At 33.6% G+C, this 21,033-nt stretch overlaps 1 protein-coding gene and 1 long non-coding RNA gene across 3 annotated transcripts in view; one reads left to right on the top strand and one right to left on the bottom strand.

The window, feature by feature from the left end:
* LOC122139886 overlaps positions 1-2,371 on the top strand; it is a 12,747-nt gene extending 10,376 nt beyond the window's left edge. Inside the window, exon 5 of the long non-coding RNA XR_006156627.1 lies at positions 1,459-2,371. This is a non-coding gene — a long non-coding RNA (uncharacterized LOC122139886). The remainder of the gene's footprint in view (positions 1-1,458) is intronic.
* LOC109064387 (protein shisa-like-1a) overlaps positions 1-21,033 on the bottom strand; it is a 26,245-nt gene extending 5,212 nt beyond the window's left edge. Inside the window, exons 1-4 of one of the 2 annotated variants that reach the window (XM_042740089.1) lie at positions 20,777-21,031; positions 12,593-12,732; positions 5,757-5,970; positions 2,365-2,658 (exon numbers count right to left, since the gene is read on the bottom strand). In XM_042740089.1, coding sequence (XP_042596023.1) covers positions 2,365-2,658; positions 5,757-5,970; positions 12,593-12,659 — 575 coding nt within the window. In that variant the 5' untranslated portion in view covers positions 12,660-12,732; positions 20,777-21,031. Of the gene's footprint in view, positions 1-2,360; positions 2,659-5,756; positions 5,971-12,592; positions 12,733-20,776 lie in introns of those variants that run through there. The other variant, XM_042740083.1, reaches the window with a different exon arrangement.

Below are 21,033 nucleotides of genomic sequence, written 5' to 3'. Positions count from 1 at the left end.
ATGGTAAAAAAAAAAAAAAAAAATGTATTAGTGTTCAACAAAGGAAAGAAACACATAGAAAGAACATCAAATAAATTAAATCAAGCTATTTGCGAGTAGTGAGTTTGTGAGTTTGTCCTGTCATTTGTAGTACAAGTTCAATGTGTTGATTAAAGCACACATTAGCACAGCAATCGTGAACGCAGCCATGAGAGAAGCTGTTTCAAATGCTTTGATGTGAATTACATCTCAAGTATGCCAATATTCAATTAACCTTATCCTTGGAAAATTCTCTTGGAGTCGAAAAGACAGATGAACTTATTGCTCTTGTGCATCCATCTGTCTTATCTGCAAGAGCTCTATTTCTCCAGCATCTTCAAAGTGTGGGACGCATCATCATCATATTACACGCTAGATTCCACTCGCCTGCCTCCAGACGTTCCGCTCTCAGATGACAGGACAGGTGTGGAAGGGGAGGGGCGAGAATGAGAGAATCGAAAGCTTATTGGCTCATTCAGTTTGCATTTCATAATGTCCGGCCCAAAAAAAAAAACTAGCTTCAAAAGTAACTCTAGATTTGGACGTGCGCTGTAATTTTTTCAGGCTTTTATGTTTCTTGTCTGTCAGATTGTGCAATCTGATCTGGGTGACATCTTGGGCAAAATGCTAAGACAGACATCAATTATATTTTTTTCTCAGACTGTATTACATACAGTACAGTACACTACAGTTCAAAAATTTGGGGTCAGTAATTTTTTAAAGCAATTAATACTTTTATTCATCGGGGATGCATTACATGAATGAAGAGAGAGGTTAAAAACATAATGTTCAAAAGATTTTTTTTAATTTTTTAAAGCAATTGATACTTTTATTAATAGTTCGTTTTTTAAATTAATTTAAGATGAATTGTGTACACTACAATACAATTTTTGATGGGAATTATGATAGTTAGTAATTGATAGCCTAAAAGTGTCTGCTAAATGCATAAATGAAGAGAGAGGTTAAAAACATAATGTTACAAAAGTTTTTTTCATGAATAATTATTAAATGGATAGTTCTCTGAAAAATAACAATTCTGCTGAATGAATGAAAATTCAAAAAGTCATTTACTCACCCTCACTTGTTTCAAACCTGTATCTTTCTTCTGCTGAACACAAAAGAAGATATTTGGAAGAATGTTGTTAATCAAATGATGGTAGCCATTGATTTCCACAGTATTTTACCATACTGTGTAAGTCAATGGTTACTGTCAACTGTTTGGTTACCAACATTCTTCAAAATATCTTTTTTACTGTTTTTAACATTGATAAAATAATAAGAGATGTTATTAAAATGCTTTTTTAAAATGACATTTTACAATTTATTAAATTTGGACAAAGGCAATTCGTTTGTCATTGGAGATCATAGTAAGAGTGCTGATAGTGTTATACAGTATGACAAAAAAATGTTTTGCAAAGGTGCAAATGCGTTGTTTGGCAGGGGTTTGAGTTGGATGCCAAGGGTCGCCGTGTCAAGGTCACGTCAAGCAACAGTGAGCAACTGATGCAACAGATGGCAGAGCAAATGCTACCTCATACTGAGCCAGATTAGCCATCAGAGACTCATGTGTCCAACACCTGCAGTTAGTAGAAGTTTCCCCTTCAAACACATCTGAAACAATTTCTGTGGTGTCTGAATAGTTCCTCTGCCTGAGCCAAGAATTCGCAGGCTTTTAAAAGGTCAGCTCTACACCATTCGTTTATTATCCATGTATGCTCAGCTGGTGAATTCTGTCTTTTAAGTGTATCCTGGTGTCTATCAGACATCAGTCTACTTGAAAATCACCTTTGCTCACTGTGAACTAGGAATATCTACCAGATGTTGAGACATCTGCTAAACAGTTTTTACACATTTCCTCCTACATGAAGTACAGTGATCACATGTGAACAAACAAGATAATGCAGAAATGACATGAATTTAGACTTGTTGTCCATTCACATTGATTAGTCTGGTTGACGTATATACCTGAAGACTGGTTCATATATAACTATAATGATAAATACTGCCGTCCACAACAATGCAGAATATCATTGCATGTTATTTTTCATAATTTACTTTTATTACAGTAATGAGTGTGGAAAAAGGACATTGTAAAAAAGTGTTGCTTAAGTTTTGTTCATTGCTAATTCATGTTTTTTATTAATACAAACAATACAATGTTAATTTTTACAAATGACAAAAAATATGTGTAGAAATAAACATTATTTCGAATTCGAGTACCACACAAATTACCAATCAATCAGAAACCAGTAAGTGTTATGCTACACTGACTCTCTGCACATAAAATAAGCGTCCTGGGTGTTTAGTTATCTGGGAGCTCTCTTTTATCCTTGTTGGTTGACTCACCAGGCTGTTGAGGTCTGGAAGGTCAAGAGCGTAGGGCTCTGTGCTTCGCCTCTCAGACTGTGCCGTGCATGTTGGTGGTGACTCAGCTCTGATCCCATGTTGTGTTCGCCCTCCTGAGCCGCGCTGTGCCATTGACTCCTGGCCTGTTTGAGCCACCGTCCTCCCAGCCCCCATTTCTCCAGGTAGACCCGGCACAACTCATAGTTCATAGCCGAGTAGTACAGGAAGTCCAAAGCCAAGAGGACCATGACAAAAAAGCCATAAATCCACACACCGATGAGGGCGGTGTAGTTACTAAAGTGAAAGAAAGGATAATGATGGAAGTTAGTCACATTGCTCTACAAGGAATAAAAAAAAAGAAAAAAAAGAAACAGGAATAATCATATCATTACAAGGAAGAATAGGCCTGATTTTCTCCCCATTTAAATCAACCGATGCAAAGAAAAGAGAGGTCAGTGCCCATGCAGTGGCAGTAAAGTGCTGTAATTGCTTTCCACTGGCCTTTCTGATTGTTTTATTGGGAGAATAGTGTGCAGGTTGGGCAGATGCTGTAAAGCTACCCAGTGGTTTGGGATTCTACAGAGGGATGAAATATCATTTTCATGCTTGACCAGAGTCAGGGCATGGTGATAGACTGGCTTTTACGTCACTGCTTCCCATCGTGGAGCTGAAGTTTAATTGATTTGTTTTAGATTAGTACTATGATGTTTCTCACAGAGATGCTTGACTGAAACAACAGCGCTTGGTTTCTCATACATGCACCAGAGGCTTTGTCAGAGTGAGATATTGCAGTACCTTTTGTGAAGGCTTAATGTCAGAGGAATACTTTCATCATCGGAACAGACAATTTGATCTGGATGCGCGGTTCACTTGGGAATAACGATTAGGAAATTGCACACACAGCAGGCATCAACAGAGATGTTTCGGAAACTGCTGATGCAGGCAGCAACAATACAATCATACATCACTTTTGTTTTTATCAAGATATTGTGCTGCTATTGTGCTTATGTCACTTCCTACAGTCATGGATGTGCTAAATTATTCAAGATTAGGAGGTCATTGAAAAAATCAATCCATGTCACTTAATATTTACAAAATATTTTACAAAATGTATATATTAGAACAAAATGAATGCACATATTATATTATCAACATTTAAGTAAGAGTATTTTCTTGTAAAACATGCTTGAATATACTTTTTTATTTACAACTTTGGAAAATCAGTTTTTATAGTGTGTGTACACACATTATTTTAATGATATAAGTTTTATAGAATTATAAACATTTTTTTATTGAAACCATAGTTTTTAACATGAATTAAAAATGAATTAAAAATTATTCTGCATTTGTCTCATTTCTAAATTAGCTCACCTTCTATTATATTTATATAATATTTCTATTATATTTCTATTATATTCATGTTTTATATTCATATGCTATTATAATTCAAATTATTTAACTTTTTTATTATACTTTTATTTTATTTTACTTCAATACAAAGTAATTTTTTTTTACAGTGCATATATATGTATGTATATTATAATTATATAATGGTTAAAGAATAATAAAAATGATTTTTTTGAAACCATAGTTTTTAACGTGAGTTAAAGATGAATCTGCATATGTTTTGTGAAAAATACTTATTTCTCTCCTTCTATATGATATTCATATGATTTATATTCATATGCTTTACTTAATACCATATTTTAATTAATATTTACTTAATAATATATGTCATAATTTCTTTGCACTTTTTTAACATTGGAAAATGTTTTATAATATCACACAGTATAAATGGGTCTTTATATATAAAAAATAAATAGCTGCCTTTATATTTTAGGTAGTGGGTCCCTCACAATTGGGTCATCATATTTGCAGGTTTGACATCAAATAGTTTGGAAACCCCTGATTTAATGAAAAAAGTCTTAAATGAACCTGCATTTAACCTGTTTTATCAGATAATTCTGTGTCTTTTGCATGCAAGTGGTTTTGTATCTGCTGCAAATGCATTTTGAACCGTGTTTGCATATGTCTGAGGATGGCAGACAAAATCGCCGCAAAAAAAGCGAGTCCATCTGATTGTCACATTGTTCTAACCTCCCTCTCAGTCAGCTGGAGGGATAAACAAGCCGTGATGATATTCAGAAGAAAGGCGTCACTCTACTGATCTCTGGTCTGGCTCACTGCACCAGAAACCGGGAGTCAGTTTTCAGACTTCGTTATTTTAACAGCCTGTGGGAAAATCTGAACGGCGCTGCTAACCTTCTGTGGTCATTACAGCACAGGAAGGGCTTTCACAACACAGTGTACGGGTCAGAACCCTGTCAGAGGAACTTTTAGTCGAAAGCAGACTGGCTGTGGTAGGGTTTGGATGGATGGACCAGCTACAAATGAATATGCAGGAAGGATTAATCAAGGCCCATTTTTAGAAGTGTGTGCTGAGGGCAGAGGGCAGATTACACTGTCTAATTTTGATCTCTTACCAATGAATCAAATAAAAAGTACCAGAGAAAGTGTGAATGAGAAATGTTAAGAGAATCTCAGATTATCACTAGCAGCATCAGAGGTTGTTTGTCATGATGCAATTAATGTCATTTAATTCAGGGATTTTCAGAATTTATATATTAGGACAAACTTAATATTTTAACAATTTTACAACTTTATTATATTAATTGACTGTGCTACAGTAAATTCAGCATTTTTCCTTCTCTTTTTATTAGAAATCTAGAGATTAAATCATGATTATTTTATTTTATAGAAGCCATTAAAGATGAATCTGCATTTTTTGTGTGTGTGAATAATATGCTTATTTTTTAAGTTATCTCTCCTATATGATATTAATATGTTTTATAATCATGTTATACTTAATAGAAAGTATTTTTTCATAATTCATTTTAAAATATCCTTTTAATTGCCAATATTTTATCATGTTATATTTATTAATTTTAGTTAGCTTTACTCAAATGGCATCTAATATTAACCTTGTAAACTGAACCAAGTAATCATTAATTTTATCAGTATCAGTATTTAGTAAAATGTTAACACTCCTGAATTTATTTATTATTTTATTCTATTAAAATAATTCTTTATTCTATTTATGTTGACAGTATATTTGAAATGTATTTATTTATGTGTATAGTTATTTATTTTATACATTTGATTCATTTTATTTTTGCCTTTTTTATTTTTGGTCAGCCTTAGTTATGGTCAAAACAAAACTAATTTGAATGATTTTGTTTACAAGATCAACACTGCTTGTCAGCTCTTCATTTACATAATTTAGACAGGGGTGCACCATTAAAAAAAAAAAAAAATGTGGACCCTCATGCTGGGTGTGGGAAATTGGTTCAGAGCTCAACAAAAGCAAAGTGCATTTCTGAACAATTACTCACTTGTGAGCAAAGCCATCTGAGTTTGTGGTGAGGTTGAGCTGCATCACACTCTGAAATTCAGTTTCGTTGCAGCAATACTTGAAGGCTGTGTTGTTATGGTGACAGCAGAACATGTAGGTCTTGTTGTCTGAGAGTCGAGGGCAGTGGAAACCAAAGTGATAGCGCCCCTTGTGGTCGGAGTAAGGCTCACACACTCTGAAGTGTGCAGAGAGAGCTGCAGAGAGATAAAACATGAGGATGAGGGAATAAAGCAAGTCATTCATGGCTCGATAGAGCTGAGTGATTTCAAACAGCTCATGATCCGATTCAAGGTAGGATGAATGACTTCTGATATGTGCTAGATAGAGATTATTGGGGTGGAACAGAGGGAGAGATTTACAGAGCAGATCTTTCATGTCTTCAGTAATTGGCTGCTAAATGCTGCCAGATTCATTTAATACGTCCTTTCTGACTTTCTGAAGTCTGTCATGTGGCACATTTCAACTCCAGAACCACATGCACTGTAAAAGTGAGAGTTTTAATATCATAAGTGACATAACAAACATGTTCGTCTCTCAACTCATGAATTAACTCACCGTCAAACAATCCTGGCAGCAGTAATTGCTCAGATAATGAAGTTTGCAGAGTCTCGGAAACATTCTAATGGCAAGTCAGATGAATGAGCAAGTATCTTGGCCAATCCTTCTTTTTTTCTATGAAAAATTCTGTGCTCATCAGCAGTGTCCATTGACTTGCTTCTAAAGTGCACCTGCTCATCTCTAGAGCTTCATATTGAGCTTCACGTAAAAGAAGAAAGCACTGTGCTGTCATTTGCATATAGATGAGAGCTGTATGAGAATGCACTACTGGTAAGTGGAATGGACAGGACACTAGAGTTGGAACTCAGTGAATTTGATGGACCTCGCTGTCCGGTTTAACAGTAATAATAATTTTATTTGTTTTTGGTTTGTGGTTTGGAAGTGATAATATTTTTGGAAGTGGTGTTGTTGCTCTGAACTGTACTATTACACGTATTAAAATTAAATTTACACCAAAATAATATATATATATATATATATATATATATAATATAATATATATATTATAAATAATATAGATATATATTTTAAACACTATAATTTTTTAATAACTAGAATTTTTTTACAGCATGTGCTAGCTTTTCCTTGAAAAACCACATTAAAAGAATAGTTCAAACAAAAATAAAAATTTGCTGAAAATGTCCATCCAAGATGTAGATGAGTTTGTCTCTTCATTAGAACATATTTGGAGAAATTTAGCATAATATCACTCTGAATAGTGAATGGGTGCCATCAGAATGAGAGTCCAAACAGCTGATAAAAACATCACAATAATCAACAAGTAATCAACATGACGAATGTATTGAGAAGTGAAAAGCTGCAAGTTTGTAATAAACAAATCCATCATTTAGGCTTTTTTAACTTTAAACTGTCACTTATGGACAAAATTCTAGCACATAATAACACTTCCTCTATAGTGAAAAAGTCCATCTCCTGTCCTCTCACATCAAAATCCACCAAAATATTTGTTTAGAACCATTTTGGACTGTTTTCACTTGCAAGTGCATATTTCTCTCCTGATTCAGATGATACTTTTTTGATGGACTTTTCTTCTTACAAATATGCAGATTTTTACTTCACAAGATGTTAATCGATTGAGTGGATTACTTTTGGATAATTGTGATGTTTTTATCAGCTGTTTGAACGCTCATTCTGACGGCACCCATTCACTGCAGAGGATCCATTGGCAAGTGATGGCAGGTGATGTAATTCTAAATTTCTCCAAATCTGTTCTGATGAAGAAACGAACTCATGTACATCTTGCAATTTTTCATTTTGGGTGAACTATTTCTTTAAGTTTTCCAGTTATTTCAAGGCAATTATTCTGATTCACATGAGAACAATGAGTTCGCAAAGAAGGGGTTTAGGCCTGGAAAAGACTCACAAGAACTGGAATAGAAACAAGAACTTTTAATGTTAATTGCCGTGAATCTATGTTGAATAAGAGTGGCAAAAAATATTAAGACACAGGAAACTATTTAATGTTTGCCACATTTGACCCCTCGCTAATGACCTAAATGTCCAATTACGTGAGTATGCAAGCATACAGAGAGACTGGTAATGATCGGAATAAATCAGCGCTGACAGCAGCGTGGGCCAGAGAGCCCTCCAGTGCCACCTTTCACCCCATAAAGAGCCCAGTATTACAGGGGAAGTTATTTGGCAGTACTCAGGTTATGTATCCATCAACCAAACAGGCAAAAAGTCAGGCAATAAGGCAAGTCTCTCATATTTGGAAAGGGGGAAAAAGCTGAGGTGTGAAATGAAAACCACCTGTTGGAGATTTTTTTTGTTTTCTTTTCCACCATGGCAGCAGAAGTATTTAAGTGTTTTTATTTTGGTATGCCACAAGCCACATGATCAACACCCATATGGTTTTCTGCACTGACAGGCAACCCAACACCTTGGTTCATGCTCATTTCACCAGAAGTAAAGTGAGAATGAAATGTGAATGTGCAATGTGTACACCTGTCTGGCAGATCTGAAACCATAGCAATAACCCTTGAAATCATATATGACCACAGAATCCATTTTCAGTGTGTACACTAAAACTTCAGTAAGGAGGATGCATTAAATTGATCAAAAGTGACAGTAATGACATTTATACTATAAATTAAATCTATTTCAAATAAATGCTGATCTTTTGAACAAAATGTATCACAGTTTTAACAAAAATATTAAGCATAACTGTTTTCAACAGTGATAAAAAGAAATGTTTCTTGAGCGTCAAATCAACATTAGAATGATTTCTGAAGGATCATGTGACACTGAAGACTGGAGTAATGATGCTGAAAATTCAGCTTTGCCATCACAGGAATAAATTACATGTCAAAAATAGAGAACAATTCATTTAAATTGTAATAATATTTCACAATATTACCGTTTTTAATACATTTTAGTTGTGTTTCATAATTATGTGGCTTTGTGTTGCAATTTGACGTTATATCTCTTAGTCGTGACTTTATTATTTTTTAACTGTATCTCACGATTACCTTTTTTATGTCGTACTCTAAGGTGGAAACAGGCTTCTTTTTAATTCAGCACAAATGTGTGCTGATGCAATTTATTAATTGGTCCTATATAATAAAAACACTAAACTAAAATTATTGTTCAATTGTTTAATCGTTGAATTGAATTATTCAGTCACTTTTACAGTATAGATAACTACTTTATGAAACTAATATTGTAATATGAACAACTAGTCAAAAGCGACACTAATGACTTGTGCTCAGTAAGTGAGAGAGATTATTTCAGTTTCCATTCAGATATACTGTACGTGTTTTTGCTTCACTAAAGAGAACAACAACAACTGAGTCCTCTGTATATTTTGTGAATTCACAGGTTCCATATAAGTGCAAAAGTACAGTGTTTTATCCATGCTGGTGGAAGAATGCACATTCAGGAACTGTAAACAGAACCAAAAGTCATAAATCATTCAGTTCCTGTGTATTTTTTTTAAACTATGGAATCAGTTCCCAGTCCTACTTAACACTGGGCTTGGCAAGTGCTCTCAGACTTCTGCTCTTTCAGATAGTTCAGTTGAGAGAGATATGTCTGAATGCTGAAAAGTGCTCCGTGACATCTCTCTTTGCATACAAAAGGCACACAAGACATTTGCTCAGAGAAAACCAAAGATGAATAGAGATATCGTTCATGCTTATTAAAGCGAGCTCATTCAAAAGAGTCCACTAAATGTTTCAAAGATACTGACGTTACCATAAATGGATAGGTTTATGACTATTAACCTCAGGGAACGGCAGATTTTGGATGGGGTAGAATGCCTCATGAAACCCATAAAGGTGAAAGTTCACCCTCTTGTGGGAGTTTGGGCAGATGAAGGGAGTCAGCATGTGTTTTCTGGCAGAGAGAGCAGATCTACCTGGTTGTGTTTTATAATGATGGTGGACTGTAGCTCTCGCTCATTAGTTACATGACTGCAAAGAACATTCCATGAAAGAAATATTAAATATTCACAGATGTTTGAAAAAGGGCCTTGTCCTCAAGTTACTTTTGGGTAATTGTGCCTGTCTATGTTAGAATTAATTATTAATCCAATACATGTTTGTACTCACTGGAGAACGGCAGCAAAATAGTTTATGAATGACACTGTGGAGTGTGCACCATGATGTTCAGCCATTAAGTTTGTGAAAAAAAGTTATATATATATAATATATATATCTATATATATAGAATATATATATATATATATATATATATATATAATATTCCATGTTTCTCTTACGTCATTTTATTAAAACTATATATATAATTCTAAAATGTGTAATCATTTTTTTTAAATTAGTTTGGATTGATGTTTCTGTTATGTTTCTTATATACTGATTTGGTGCTCAAGATTTCTTATTTTTTTCAGGATTCTTTCCAGAAATTTAAAAAGAACAGGATTTATTTGAACAAAAAACTTTGTCACTTTGATCAATTTAATGCATCCTCGCTGAATAAAAGTATTGATATCTTTTAAAAAAAAATTTATTATCTTTTTTATATATATTTTTAAAATAAAAATATACATCATAGTGGATCAATATTGTACAGTCAAGTATACCAGATTGCAACAGACTCCTGAATTGTCCACAACCTAGCACTCAAACCTGGCTCATAAGATTGGGAATTGCTCTGTGCAAATTGCATTCAGCCAATTTTTGGGCCGTTACCTGATTTGCATAATTCCTTTAGTGAATCGGATGCTAAAACAACACAAACATAATTTGCAAATAAACGACTATCAACAGGCACAATTCATTCTTAGTGAATTCCCCCTGAGTGAGGTATGCCTGGCTCCGCTTGTCTTGAAACATTACAGAGCGAGAAAACGGGACTACAAGATAATAAGGTATTTGTAAAAATATTCCCCAAATATTTCTCTAAATATCGCTCTCATTCAATTCCTCTCCCTCTCTTACATCCTGTTAAACAGCATAGTCTTCGGAGCTCGATCCAAACACACATCTGTCATCGCCCTGGCCTTTAATATAATGGCAGAATCAGGCTTGAGGCTTTTGTTCTGGCTGTTTGTCTTATGGGAAATGGTTTTAGGTATGGAATTCATCTGAGGGCCATTTGATGAAATGTTCGGTGAGGATCCGTTGAGCAGATGAACAGTAGTAGCGGCTTTTGCTTTGCATAAAGATTTCCATTTAGTGAGTTTTGCTGGGAAGTGAGTTGAAGAGTGAAAAAAGTAGATTAGATTCAGACTGAAGTATGTTGAATGTGAGTTGGATGCAAGTTGTTGAACCAGAGGTTTATAAAAAAGTCAGAGAAGACTTTCAGTATAGATGAGATCATTTGTATGTCAAATTTGCCAGAATGAACCATGTATGAATTCCACAGCTTCAAGTATGTGATCTAATCTTCTTCTGGGACCTCATAATAAAGGCAATGTTATTTAATCAAATAGAAATATAGTGTACAATAATATATTTGTTTTTTAGGGTCAGGAATGCATCATTTTATGACTAATAAGTCCTACGTAAATCAGACTTTTGCATGTTTTTATGCAGGATGGTTAGTAGACCACAAATGGCAATTGCTTTTTTGGAATAAATGAATAAAAATAATAATCTTCATTATGTATCATATTTTATAAATCAGGGTTTTATGATAATTTATTAATTGTAAAAAAAAAAAAATTGCATCCATCTTTTAATTGCTTTGTGGTATTCAAAAACAAGCACAACATTATATATATATTTACACGGTGGCCGAGAGAGCTCAACGTGCTGCAACTTAAGAAAACACGTGCAAATAGAAAAAGCACCAGCAAATTAAGAAAACATCTTAATCAATTTGACAACACATGTGCTGCAAATATTCAAAATACAGAAAAGCGTTTCAAGTAGCACAGACCACAATGGAAACGACCCCAACAACCATTACGAAAATTAACCATGGATTATTATAGTAAAAGTGTAGTAACAATGTTTTTTGTTTATTGATTACCATTTGTATAACCACATTTGTACAAATACCGTGGTTAATATGTTTATACTATGGTTATAGTGTAGCAAAATCAAGGTTAATTTGTGGTTACCATGATTTAACTATAGTAATCAAGTTTTTTTATTTATTTTTTTTTATTTATTATTTGTATTTATATATATCACGTGATCAGGATGTTAAAATAAATAAAAATCTCACCTTTCAGAGTAAACATTGATAAGCATGACCCTTACATTTCTGATGTGGTCTGTGCATATTTACAGTGCATTTCTTATATACATTATATACATTTTTATATTTTATTTATTTTTCATACAATAATAAATAGCAGATTTTTTTACTGTTTGCTCTGTTACTAGACCAAAAATGGCAATTGCTTCTTGGAATTGCTACGCAAATGGTATACTTACTTTTTTAAAAGTTTCATTTTGTTTTGTGCATGCTAGATGAATTGCTTTCACTGACATCACAGACATTATTTGACCCTTTTCACATGTTTGATGCTTGTCTAACAAATCACTGCACACTTTGCCGGGCAGAAAGAACAGCTAGGCCATTGCTCAATCTTAAATTACTCATGTTGAGTAATCAGTCCAAATGCAGTTATCAGTAACTGTGAGAAAATCAAAGTTGAACTAGAGCTTCTGCCAAGTCAGATCCTTAAAATTGTGTCTCAGTCTGCATTAAATCCAAGTCATGACTTCTGAGGGCACGTGCCTGACTCAGATTGTGTTCTAATGTAAAACGTAAACCTGCATGGAAATAATATTCATATGCAATACTTGTTTGATCTGGTCTTACCTGCATTGGACAGCAAGATAAAGATGACAGCCAGGGTGTTGAAGGACCAGCGGCCGTTCATGGTCATCTCTCAGCCCTCATGAAGAAAGTCAACACACACTCATTTCTCACCTTCTGGTGGTCATTTTATTCTGCAAGCTCTGGAAGAAAAAACAAACACAAATATACAGGTGTGTAAACTTCATATTCTCAGAACAAGACAATAACAACTTAAAAATTCAGTCATCATTTACTAACCCTCATGTTGTTCCAACATGAAATTTAATGGAGTGATTAACTCATGCAATATTTAAACAAAGACATCTATTGGGCTTGAGTTACATGTGCAATAACTGATAAGATGGAGCTACAGCTGGCATTACACCGATCCTTTCATTATTGTTGTCAAAAGGGAACTTGAGAGATTAATGATGAAGACTTGAGATTTGAGGATAATGATGAGGGGCATCTTGGTTTGAAAAATACCACACAATATGCGCTCATGACAAATAGATACAGCATGTTGCAAAGGATTAAATGTGATAATTCCTTATAGATGATTCCATCCATGCTTGTCTCTTCATGTGCTCTATCTGATGAAAAACACATTTTATAACAGAGCGATATGAGTAAAGCTCTTCAGTCCCAACACAACATATCAAATCAAATCTCTCTGTCTAAAGCCTTTTCAAAGCCTTCACATCCTTTCAAATCCTGGTGCAACTGTCATGATACACATTAGAAAAACTATAATATGGGTGTGTTTGGAATAGAATACACTTGCTACTGCAGACCATGCAGTGTAACTGCATACTCTGTTTTGTTGTTGTTGTTTTTTTTTTTTTTTTTTTTTGGTATTGTATATGGTCAGAGCCATGGCCTTGTTGTTATTACATCATGTACACAATGTGTATTTTACCATTGCTATTGCAGTTTTTAATAAATAACAGTGCCAAAAAAGCCAAATCAATACTTTGTAAAACAAGATTTATAATAGAAAATATATAATGTTATGATTGTACATTAATATTGGTTAATTTAAATACTATAGATACTTATATAAGATATTAATTTAATAATTGTTAATAATTAATTATTACATTTTAATAATGTAGATAATATCAATTCATGAAATCATTTAATGGGCAATTATTTTGATTTTGTATTCAATCATTAATTTATTATATTAATTGATTATTAATTTAATAATAAAAAAAATCATTTAATTTAAGTCAAATGTAAAAATGATCCAATGTTTGGCAGTTCAATAAATAAATAATTAAATTAATAAATAAATATAAATAAAGTTAGTTAGTTAGTTAGTTCTGGTTTATCTGTTATTGCATCATGTGGGCAACATTTTCAAATCCAGCTTATGTATTTTCTTTGTGTGTGTGTGTTTAATTATATTAATATTTATTAAAAATTATATATTTATTAGAATCCTTAATTTATAAACTATAATGTTCAATAAATATTTACTTTAATTGTCAATTATTAATTTGATTTAATAATCAAATTTATTAATTTAATTGATTTATTAATTTATTCTAAAAAAATAATTTGGTTTAGTAAATTCATTCATAGAACTTAAACAAACAAAATCACTATTATTTATGTTTTTTTTTTTGTCATTGCCTGTCTGTATGGTAGATAAATATAAAGTCAAGTCAAGCATATTGTATTTTGAAACATTATATACGCAATGTGATCAGGTTGTATGTGGCATTATTAGTCAAATATTGTAGGTCACCCAAGCTTCCAAAGCATACCGAAAGTTCTCATACTGTGCACAGTATGTGTTCTTCATGATGCAAAAATAATGAAAGCACTGTGTTATACCTAGAGACCATAAGGATGCTGAAAGGGCCAACAGGAGGACCTCATGGAATAGATGCATGTGATATCTAAGACAGAGATCTTCAGGCAGGAAGAGGAGAAATATGGCCCTCAAGGATAACCAGCTATTGGTTAAATGGAGCTGCACTGCATTATACATGCGTTGAACTAAAGGGGTTTATAGGAATATGTGCTTAGTTTATATATATTTGTGTGTGTGTCTTTCTCAAGATATATATTTGTCATCAATCTTTCTTATCTTTCTCTGTGTGTTTATACAGCAGTCAGCATGTCTGTGTTTGGTTTACAGCTACACTAACAGCCTGGTCGCTCAAAGCTGTCCGTCTGTCATAACACGTCACCATGCCAATCCGCCTCTGTCACCCATGCAGGCCTCTGAATGGCTTGTTGGCAGTGACAAACACTCCCTCTTGCCAAAATGGAAGAAACAAATCACACACAGTCACACATACACACACACACACACACACAAAACATACCAGAAGCTAATAACGTGCATCAATATTCGCACAAGCCTATGGCACAGATATACACACCTTAAAATATCAGCTTCCAGGAGTATCTGTTGTATTTTACATAATATTTTATTTCAAATTCTCCTGGTAAGAGATTAGAGTTTCCCTCAGAATAAGGTACACTGAAAAAAAATGTATCATTCATTCAATAAAAAAAAAAATGTAGGGTAATAATTCACATCTATATTTTGTAACTTGAGCCAATGAAAAATAAATAACTTGCCCTTTAATTGGATGAATGAAACATTTTTTCAGTGTATGTTTGTTTGTATCCAGTGTAGAAATAATCTGTAATCAAGACTGTGTATTATTATATATTGCCTCATGTTCGTACAGGAATCATGCATTACTGTGCAGTTACAGAATCATATTGCACAAAAAAAAAAAAAAAAAACACCCTTGAGTAACAATCAGATTTCACGCTTTTTTGAATTCCAAATGAGGTAATGACTGTTTACTCAGTCACTATGCCTTAAGTCAAAGCTGATATCTTCATATCTTAATCATATTAAAAAAGCAGCTCTGTTTGTGTATATTGTTCCTTTATTACTCCACCAAGGTCTGAGGAGATACCAGACATCTGCTACATGGCTCAGATGAAACCAAAGTTGCACTTTCATATGCTAAAAGCAGAAAACAAAAAACATACGGTGGAAAAAAACCCTGTCCTACGCACATGCAACAGCTTTAGTGTTACCGTGGAAACTCAGGGGCATTCAGGAAGTATGTGCAAAATAAGGGACAGTTTATCTGAGAATGAAAATTATGTAATTGTTTGCTAACCATCATGTCGTTCCAAACTTTTTCAAGTCTGTTTAAAAGTCAATGGAGTTTTGTATAGACAAAAAAAAAAACAACTTTGTAAAACTAGAAAATTAATAATACATTTATTAATAATATTAATTTTAATTTATTTATAATATATTAATATAGATTTCAAAAGGCATTTTTCTTGTTATTCTTCTTTATAAAACAAGATTTTTAAAATATCTTCTTTTGGTATCCATTGTAGTACTTTGAATGGCTCTTGTTTTACAGGTGAAAATCTGTGATTTTCCCCATTTAAAACTGAAAGGTTTTAGTAACTAACAACAAAATTTAAAACAAAGAAATATACAGTGTGTTCCTCAGATGGACCAGTCCCTCAGAAACAGAAGTGTGGTGCATATGGCTTTGAATTCTCTGACATTTGTGTCCAAATGGCTCTCCTGGCAGTACATCACATAGCGCTTCACAGAAGCAGAGAAGAGTGTGAAGGACTTTCTTCTCCCAGAGCTACACTACACTGTGTTTATCTATCCCCTCCGGAACCTTGCGCATGTGTGAGAATGTAGGAGAGAATGGGGGACGCTCCTCTTGCCTTTGAGCTAATTAGAAATCACAACATTCTCCTAGAGCTTTACTGAAGTAATTGTTCTTCTCTGAAGATCAATTAATATTTATATTCATTTGCTCATCCACACACCCCTACCACTGAATACCACTGTTGAATAATAGAGTAGCTAATTGTTTGTGAATGTTCTGTTGCTTGTTAATTTTTTATTACAGAGTGCTTTGTAAACTCATGCAAGTTTAGAGGGAAACAATGCCAGATTATGAGAAGATCATCATCCTTTGAGACAAATTCCTTTCTGTTTCAAGGGGACTTTTTTGACAGAATTGGGTGAGGAGGTCTATCATACCTGAAGAGAGGTATCTGTTAGCATCCCCTTTCATCTTAGTGGCAGTTTTAGGTGCAGGACTCCCAGAAGTAGCAGGGAGGGAAAATATACAACAAAGCACATGTATATGTTACTTGCAAAGCATACATGTCTACTTTTAATGGCCGTCTATGGAGAAATATAGTTATGGCATCAGCAGTTGCTAACTGGACCATGCTAACTAGCCAAACTTGTTGGGTAAAGTGGCTGATCTGACTGGACAGACTCTATAGACGTTCCTTTTAAAGGAAAATGAATGCAAAAGTAATACTGTAATCAAAAGTCAGTCACCATATCAAGATTTTGGATTGTTTTGCTCTTTGATTTGCTCATGTGATAACAGAATTTCAAAAATGTCCCTCATTTATGGTCTTTTGCTTTCTGCCTAGCTAGAACATTTTAAAAAGCTAAAAAACTTCCACTAGCACTCTAATGTGAAAAGATTAAGTCATCTGTCAACTCACAAAAAGCAGTCCAATTTTAGTACATGTAAATCTATGAGGGTAAAGGATAATTATTTTCCAAAAATGTAACACATTGTATTTTATGTTTTTGGTAGTAGAAGAAGAAGAAGAAGAAAAAAAAACCTCTAGACTGTGTCCAAGGATTAATGTGTTGGGATGAATTGACATGTGTGTTGAACACTGAGGAGAGAGGAAAGAGTACATTTAGAGAACATGAACTAATGTCATTAGCACTGCAGATGGTACAGTCTGTTCTCTGCTCATCCCCATAGTTACCATCAATACCCCTTACCCAAAATCACAAAGAATGGCACAGAGATACAAACACCTCAAACATCAGAGAACAGGCATTGTTGTCTTCTGTTGTGAATTTACCCTTTTCTATTCAGAATGAAAAAATATTATTATTACTATTTATTTATAAGTTAATAATTTATATTCTAATAACAAAGTGACTGTTGTTGTTATATTAAATAGTAGATTTCTCATAAAAAATTTTTTTTATATTATTAATATATATTTTTTTCTATAATAATAAAAATGAAACTATACAATAATAAGATCTTAAAACTGGTGCATTGATGGGAAAACAACCTAAAAATAAGGAACATCTGGGGACAGTATGGCAATAAATAATAATAATAATAATACATGTATTATTATTATTATTATTATTATAAATGACAATAAATATTTTATCGTGAGCCTTTAAAATTTTTATCTAATAACAGAATACTATTTTAATGCTATTAAAATATAATTTGTCTATAATAAGAATAAAACTATACATTAATAAAACAATATTATTATTATTATTTTTATATACATTTTATCTTTTTATTTTATTTATAATGTAATAATTTGTTTTTATTTATTATACTAAAAATAACTGTTGTTGTTGTTATAAAAAAATATTACAATTAATTATTATTATTTTAATATTATTAAAAATGTTTTGTATGTAATAATAATAAAAACACTGTACATTAAAAAGTTTTATAATAAATTAGTTCATTGGTGGGAAACATCCTAAAAATAAGAGTCTGGGGAGAATATGGTCATAAATTGTTTTTTTGTTTGTTTTTTTTTTACTATGTCCTGCGTTTGATCATACATTTTTCAGTGATAGAGGGTGACTGCACTGATTGTCCATTTATAAAGAGATCAACAACTGCAAAAAGCATACTTTCTCTGTCCATTTACCCAGTTCTCTGTCCAGTTCAGTCTCTCTATTGCTATTGCATTGCTGTGTTACTAAAGAGCTCTTTAATTGCTCCTCTGTGTCAGTTTTCTGCTGTAGTGTGAGTATGATGGAGTAAGGCTTATTCATTAAACACATTAACACACATTGTCTTTAAGCGACTCAGATGGCCTGTGTGTAAATCGTGAACCCGTGGGAGGACTAACCTGCAGTATGATGGACTCTTAGCTTTAACCTATCAGTACCTCAGGCGTATTGGTGTTTAAAGCAGACCATCAGATGTAATACTAGGACAGACGCTGGGTGGATCTCAGAAATGAGAAGATTTTCTCCTTTCAAGTCATGTATTCAAAGCAGAGACATCCAGAGCGGATTGTTTATAATTGAGAAGAATCTCTTTTTGTCTCTGTCTCTGTGAAAGGCAGATAACCAATGCTGCTGGGGCAAAAGGGGGCTGAAATATGGCTCTCATTAATACTAGCCCCTTTGTTCTCCTCCTAAATGTATTTCTCACCTAAGAGAGATGACGTGTCAAGACTCAAATTAGGAACCTAAATTTGGCTTCTGATTCAGAGAGAACATTTTCTAGACAGTGTTTCCTAGAGGTCTGAGACTAAATAATAATGCCACATTTCTGAATTTAAACATTGGGATTTCAAAAGTCTTTAACCCCAAGCTGCCAATCCAGGTTGATTTACAAAAACTGAACCCGCTGTGAGGAGATGCATCAGCTCATCTACACAGACTGAGGTGTTTTCTTTCGGGGACATGTTTCTGTGCTATTAAAGATCAACAAGTGATATTTATTATTACTACACAGATTTGTGGAATACTTGATTCTGATTGGTCAGTCACAGCATTCAGCAGATATTTCCTAATATATGCTGTTGTCCATGGCAATAGTATTTATCAGACAGCACATACAGGTAACTAAACAACAGTGTTGTTACTGTTACAAAAAATAGCATTAAAATTACTTTTGGTAATTGAAATAAAGTTAAATAAAATAAAAATACTAGATGAAAAACTTAAGTGAAAATTATTCAGTGAAAATGTTACCTTAGCAACTAACTGGAATAAGTTTGAAGTAGGCCTACTACATTTACTAACAGCTAAGTAGAAATATAAAAAAAATGACAAAGGCACATAAAATGATTAAAACTCATCAATTATTCCAAATAAAAATATAAAATAATAGCTAATTCAAAATACGAATAAATACTATAATAGAATATAAATAATACTAAACTAATGCCGCTGTAGTGAGAATGACCTCAGAGATATTCCGTGTTAATATTACTGAAATATTATTACAGTATTATTATTTTAATAAGATTATTGTTATATCAAAATAGTAATATAATTCATATTTCATGTCAAGTATGTCTCACCCTCTGTTTTTTTAATAATGACCAATCGACTGTTCATTATCTCCTTACTGAATTGTTTTAATATTTGGATTTAAAACATTTGAAAATTACTAACAACTATTTTTAAATACATTGAAAAAATGAATTGTTCATCTGAATAACAAATTATTATTATTATTATGAAAAAAGCTTAATAATTAATATTAATTAACAAATATATATAATGATAATGTTTTAAAGAAATCACAAAAATTATTTCTTTCTTTATTTTAATGATTACAATTAATAATTCAATTCACCTAAACCCAGAAGCTTAGGGCAGTAGTATTCTGGTCATATTGACTCTAGATGTGTCTGATCAAGCTGTGAGGGTTTCTGACAGCATGCTGTGGTACTCTGTAAAAACCATCTCGAGGGCTCCGTCCAAAATCACTCAACACTGCTCAGCTGAGGACGCATTCTGATAAACTAAAGTATGCTTGAGTACACCAACTGACATCCCAACCTCTCACAGACAAGAGAGCTGTCAAACACACGCAGACTCGCACACAGTCTGAGAAATAACAGAGGTGAGGAACACAATTAGTAGTTGTGAAGTGCTGCTGAGATGCTTCTGTAATCCACAAATGCACACAGAGGCTGAATGGATGCCCATCTGCTGTTGACTAAGACAGGTACATTACATTTCCCCATGATCCCTTGTAAAAACAAAAAAGCTCACTTGTTTCCAAGTTACCATCTCTCCTGACGCTCCCTTTCCAGTGACGGGCAAAAGGAAAAATGTAGACACTCAGGAAACACAAACGTCATTAGCAGTTCCTCATTAACCTGTCTAATTATCTAAAGCTTGAAGCCCTGATGTATTGATATCATGTTACCAAACATATCAGTTCCCACAATATTAGCTCAAAACAGTCAGTTCCACCCATTCACCCAATCAGTGATCAAATACCGCAACTTGCCTGTGAGTCTGGCAAAAAACCAAAAGGTCTATTTCAAGTTCAGCACATGTGAGTTAAACATTTGGCTGCGCTTTTGAAAACTGAAAGAAACAAGCGTGTTTTGGGTTAATGAGAAGCACAGAGTCAGTCTTACCTCTTTCTGTGTCTATTTCTCTCTCGTAGAGCCAGTTTGCATAATGTTACAGCATGTTGAATGAGACTCTCCGATGGAGTACGCCACACATGCACAGGTACACACTCTTCCTGCTGTTTCCACTGAGCGTTCAGCCTGTCATCTGAAAGAGAAGATGAATGGAGGTAAAGGGGAGGAGAGGAAACACGCACTTCTGCCCTCTACCTTCAATGCGCTGGGTCCCTGCACTTAAACTGAGCGCAGACAGAGCGAGTGAG

Source organism: Cyprinus carpio, chromosome A4 (assembly GCF_018340385.1).
Source record: "Cyprinus carpio isolate SPL01 chromosome A4, ASM1834038v1, whole genome shotgun sequence".
NCBI classification, from domain to species: Eukaryota; Metazoa; Chordata; class Actinopteri; order Cypriniformes; family Cyprinidae; genus Cyprinus; species Cyprinus carpio.
The sequence above is the reverse complement of the archived record's forward strand: the minus strand, read 5'-3'. Positions and strand labels throughout refer to the sequence as shown.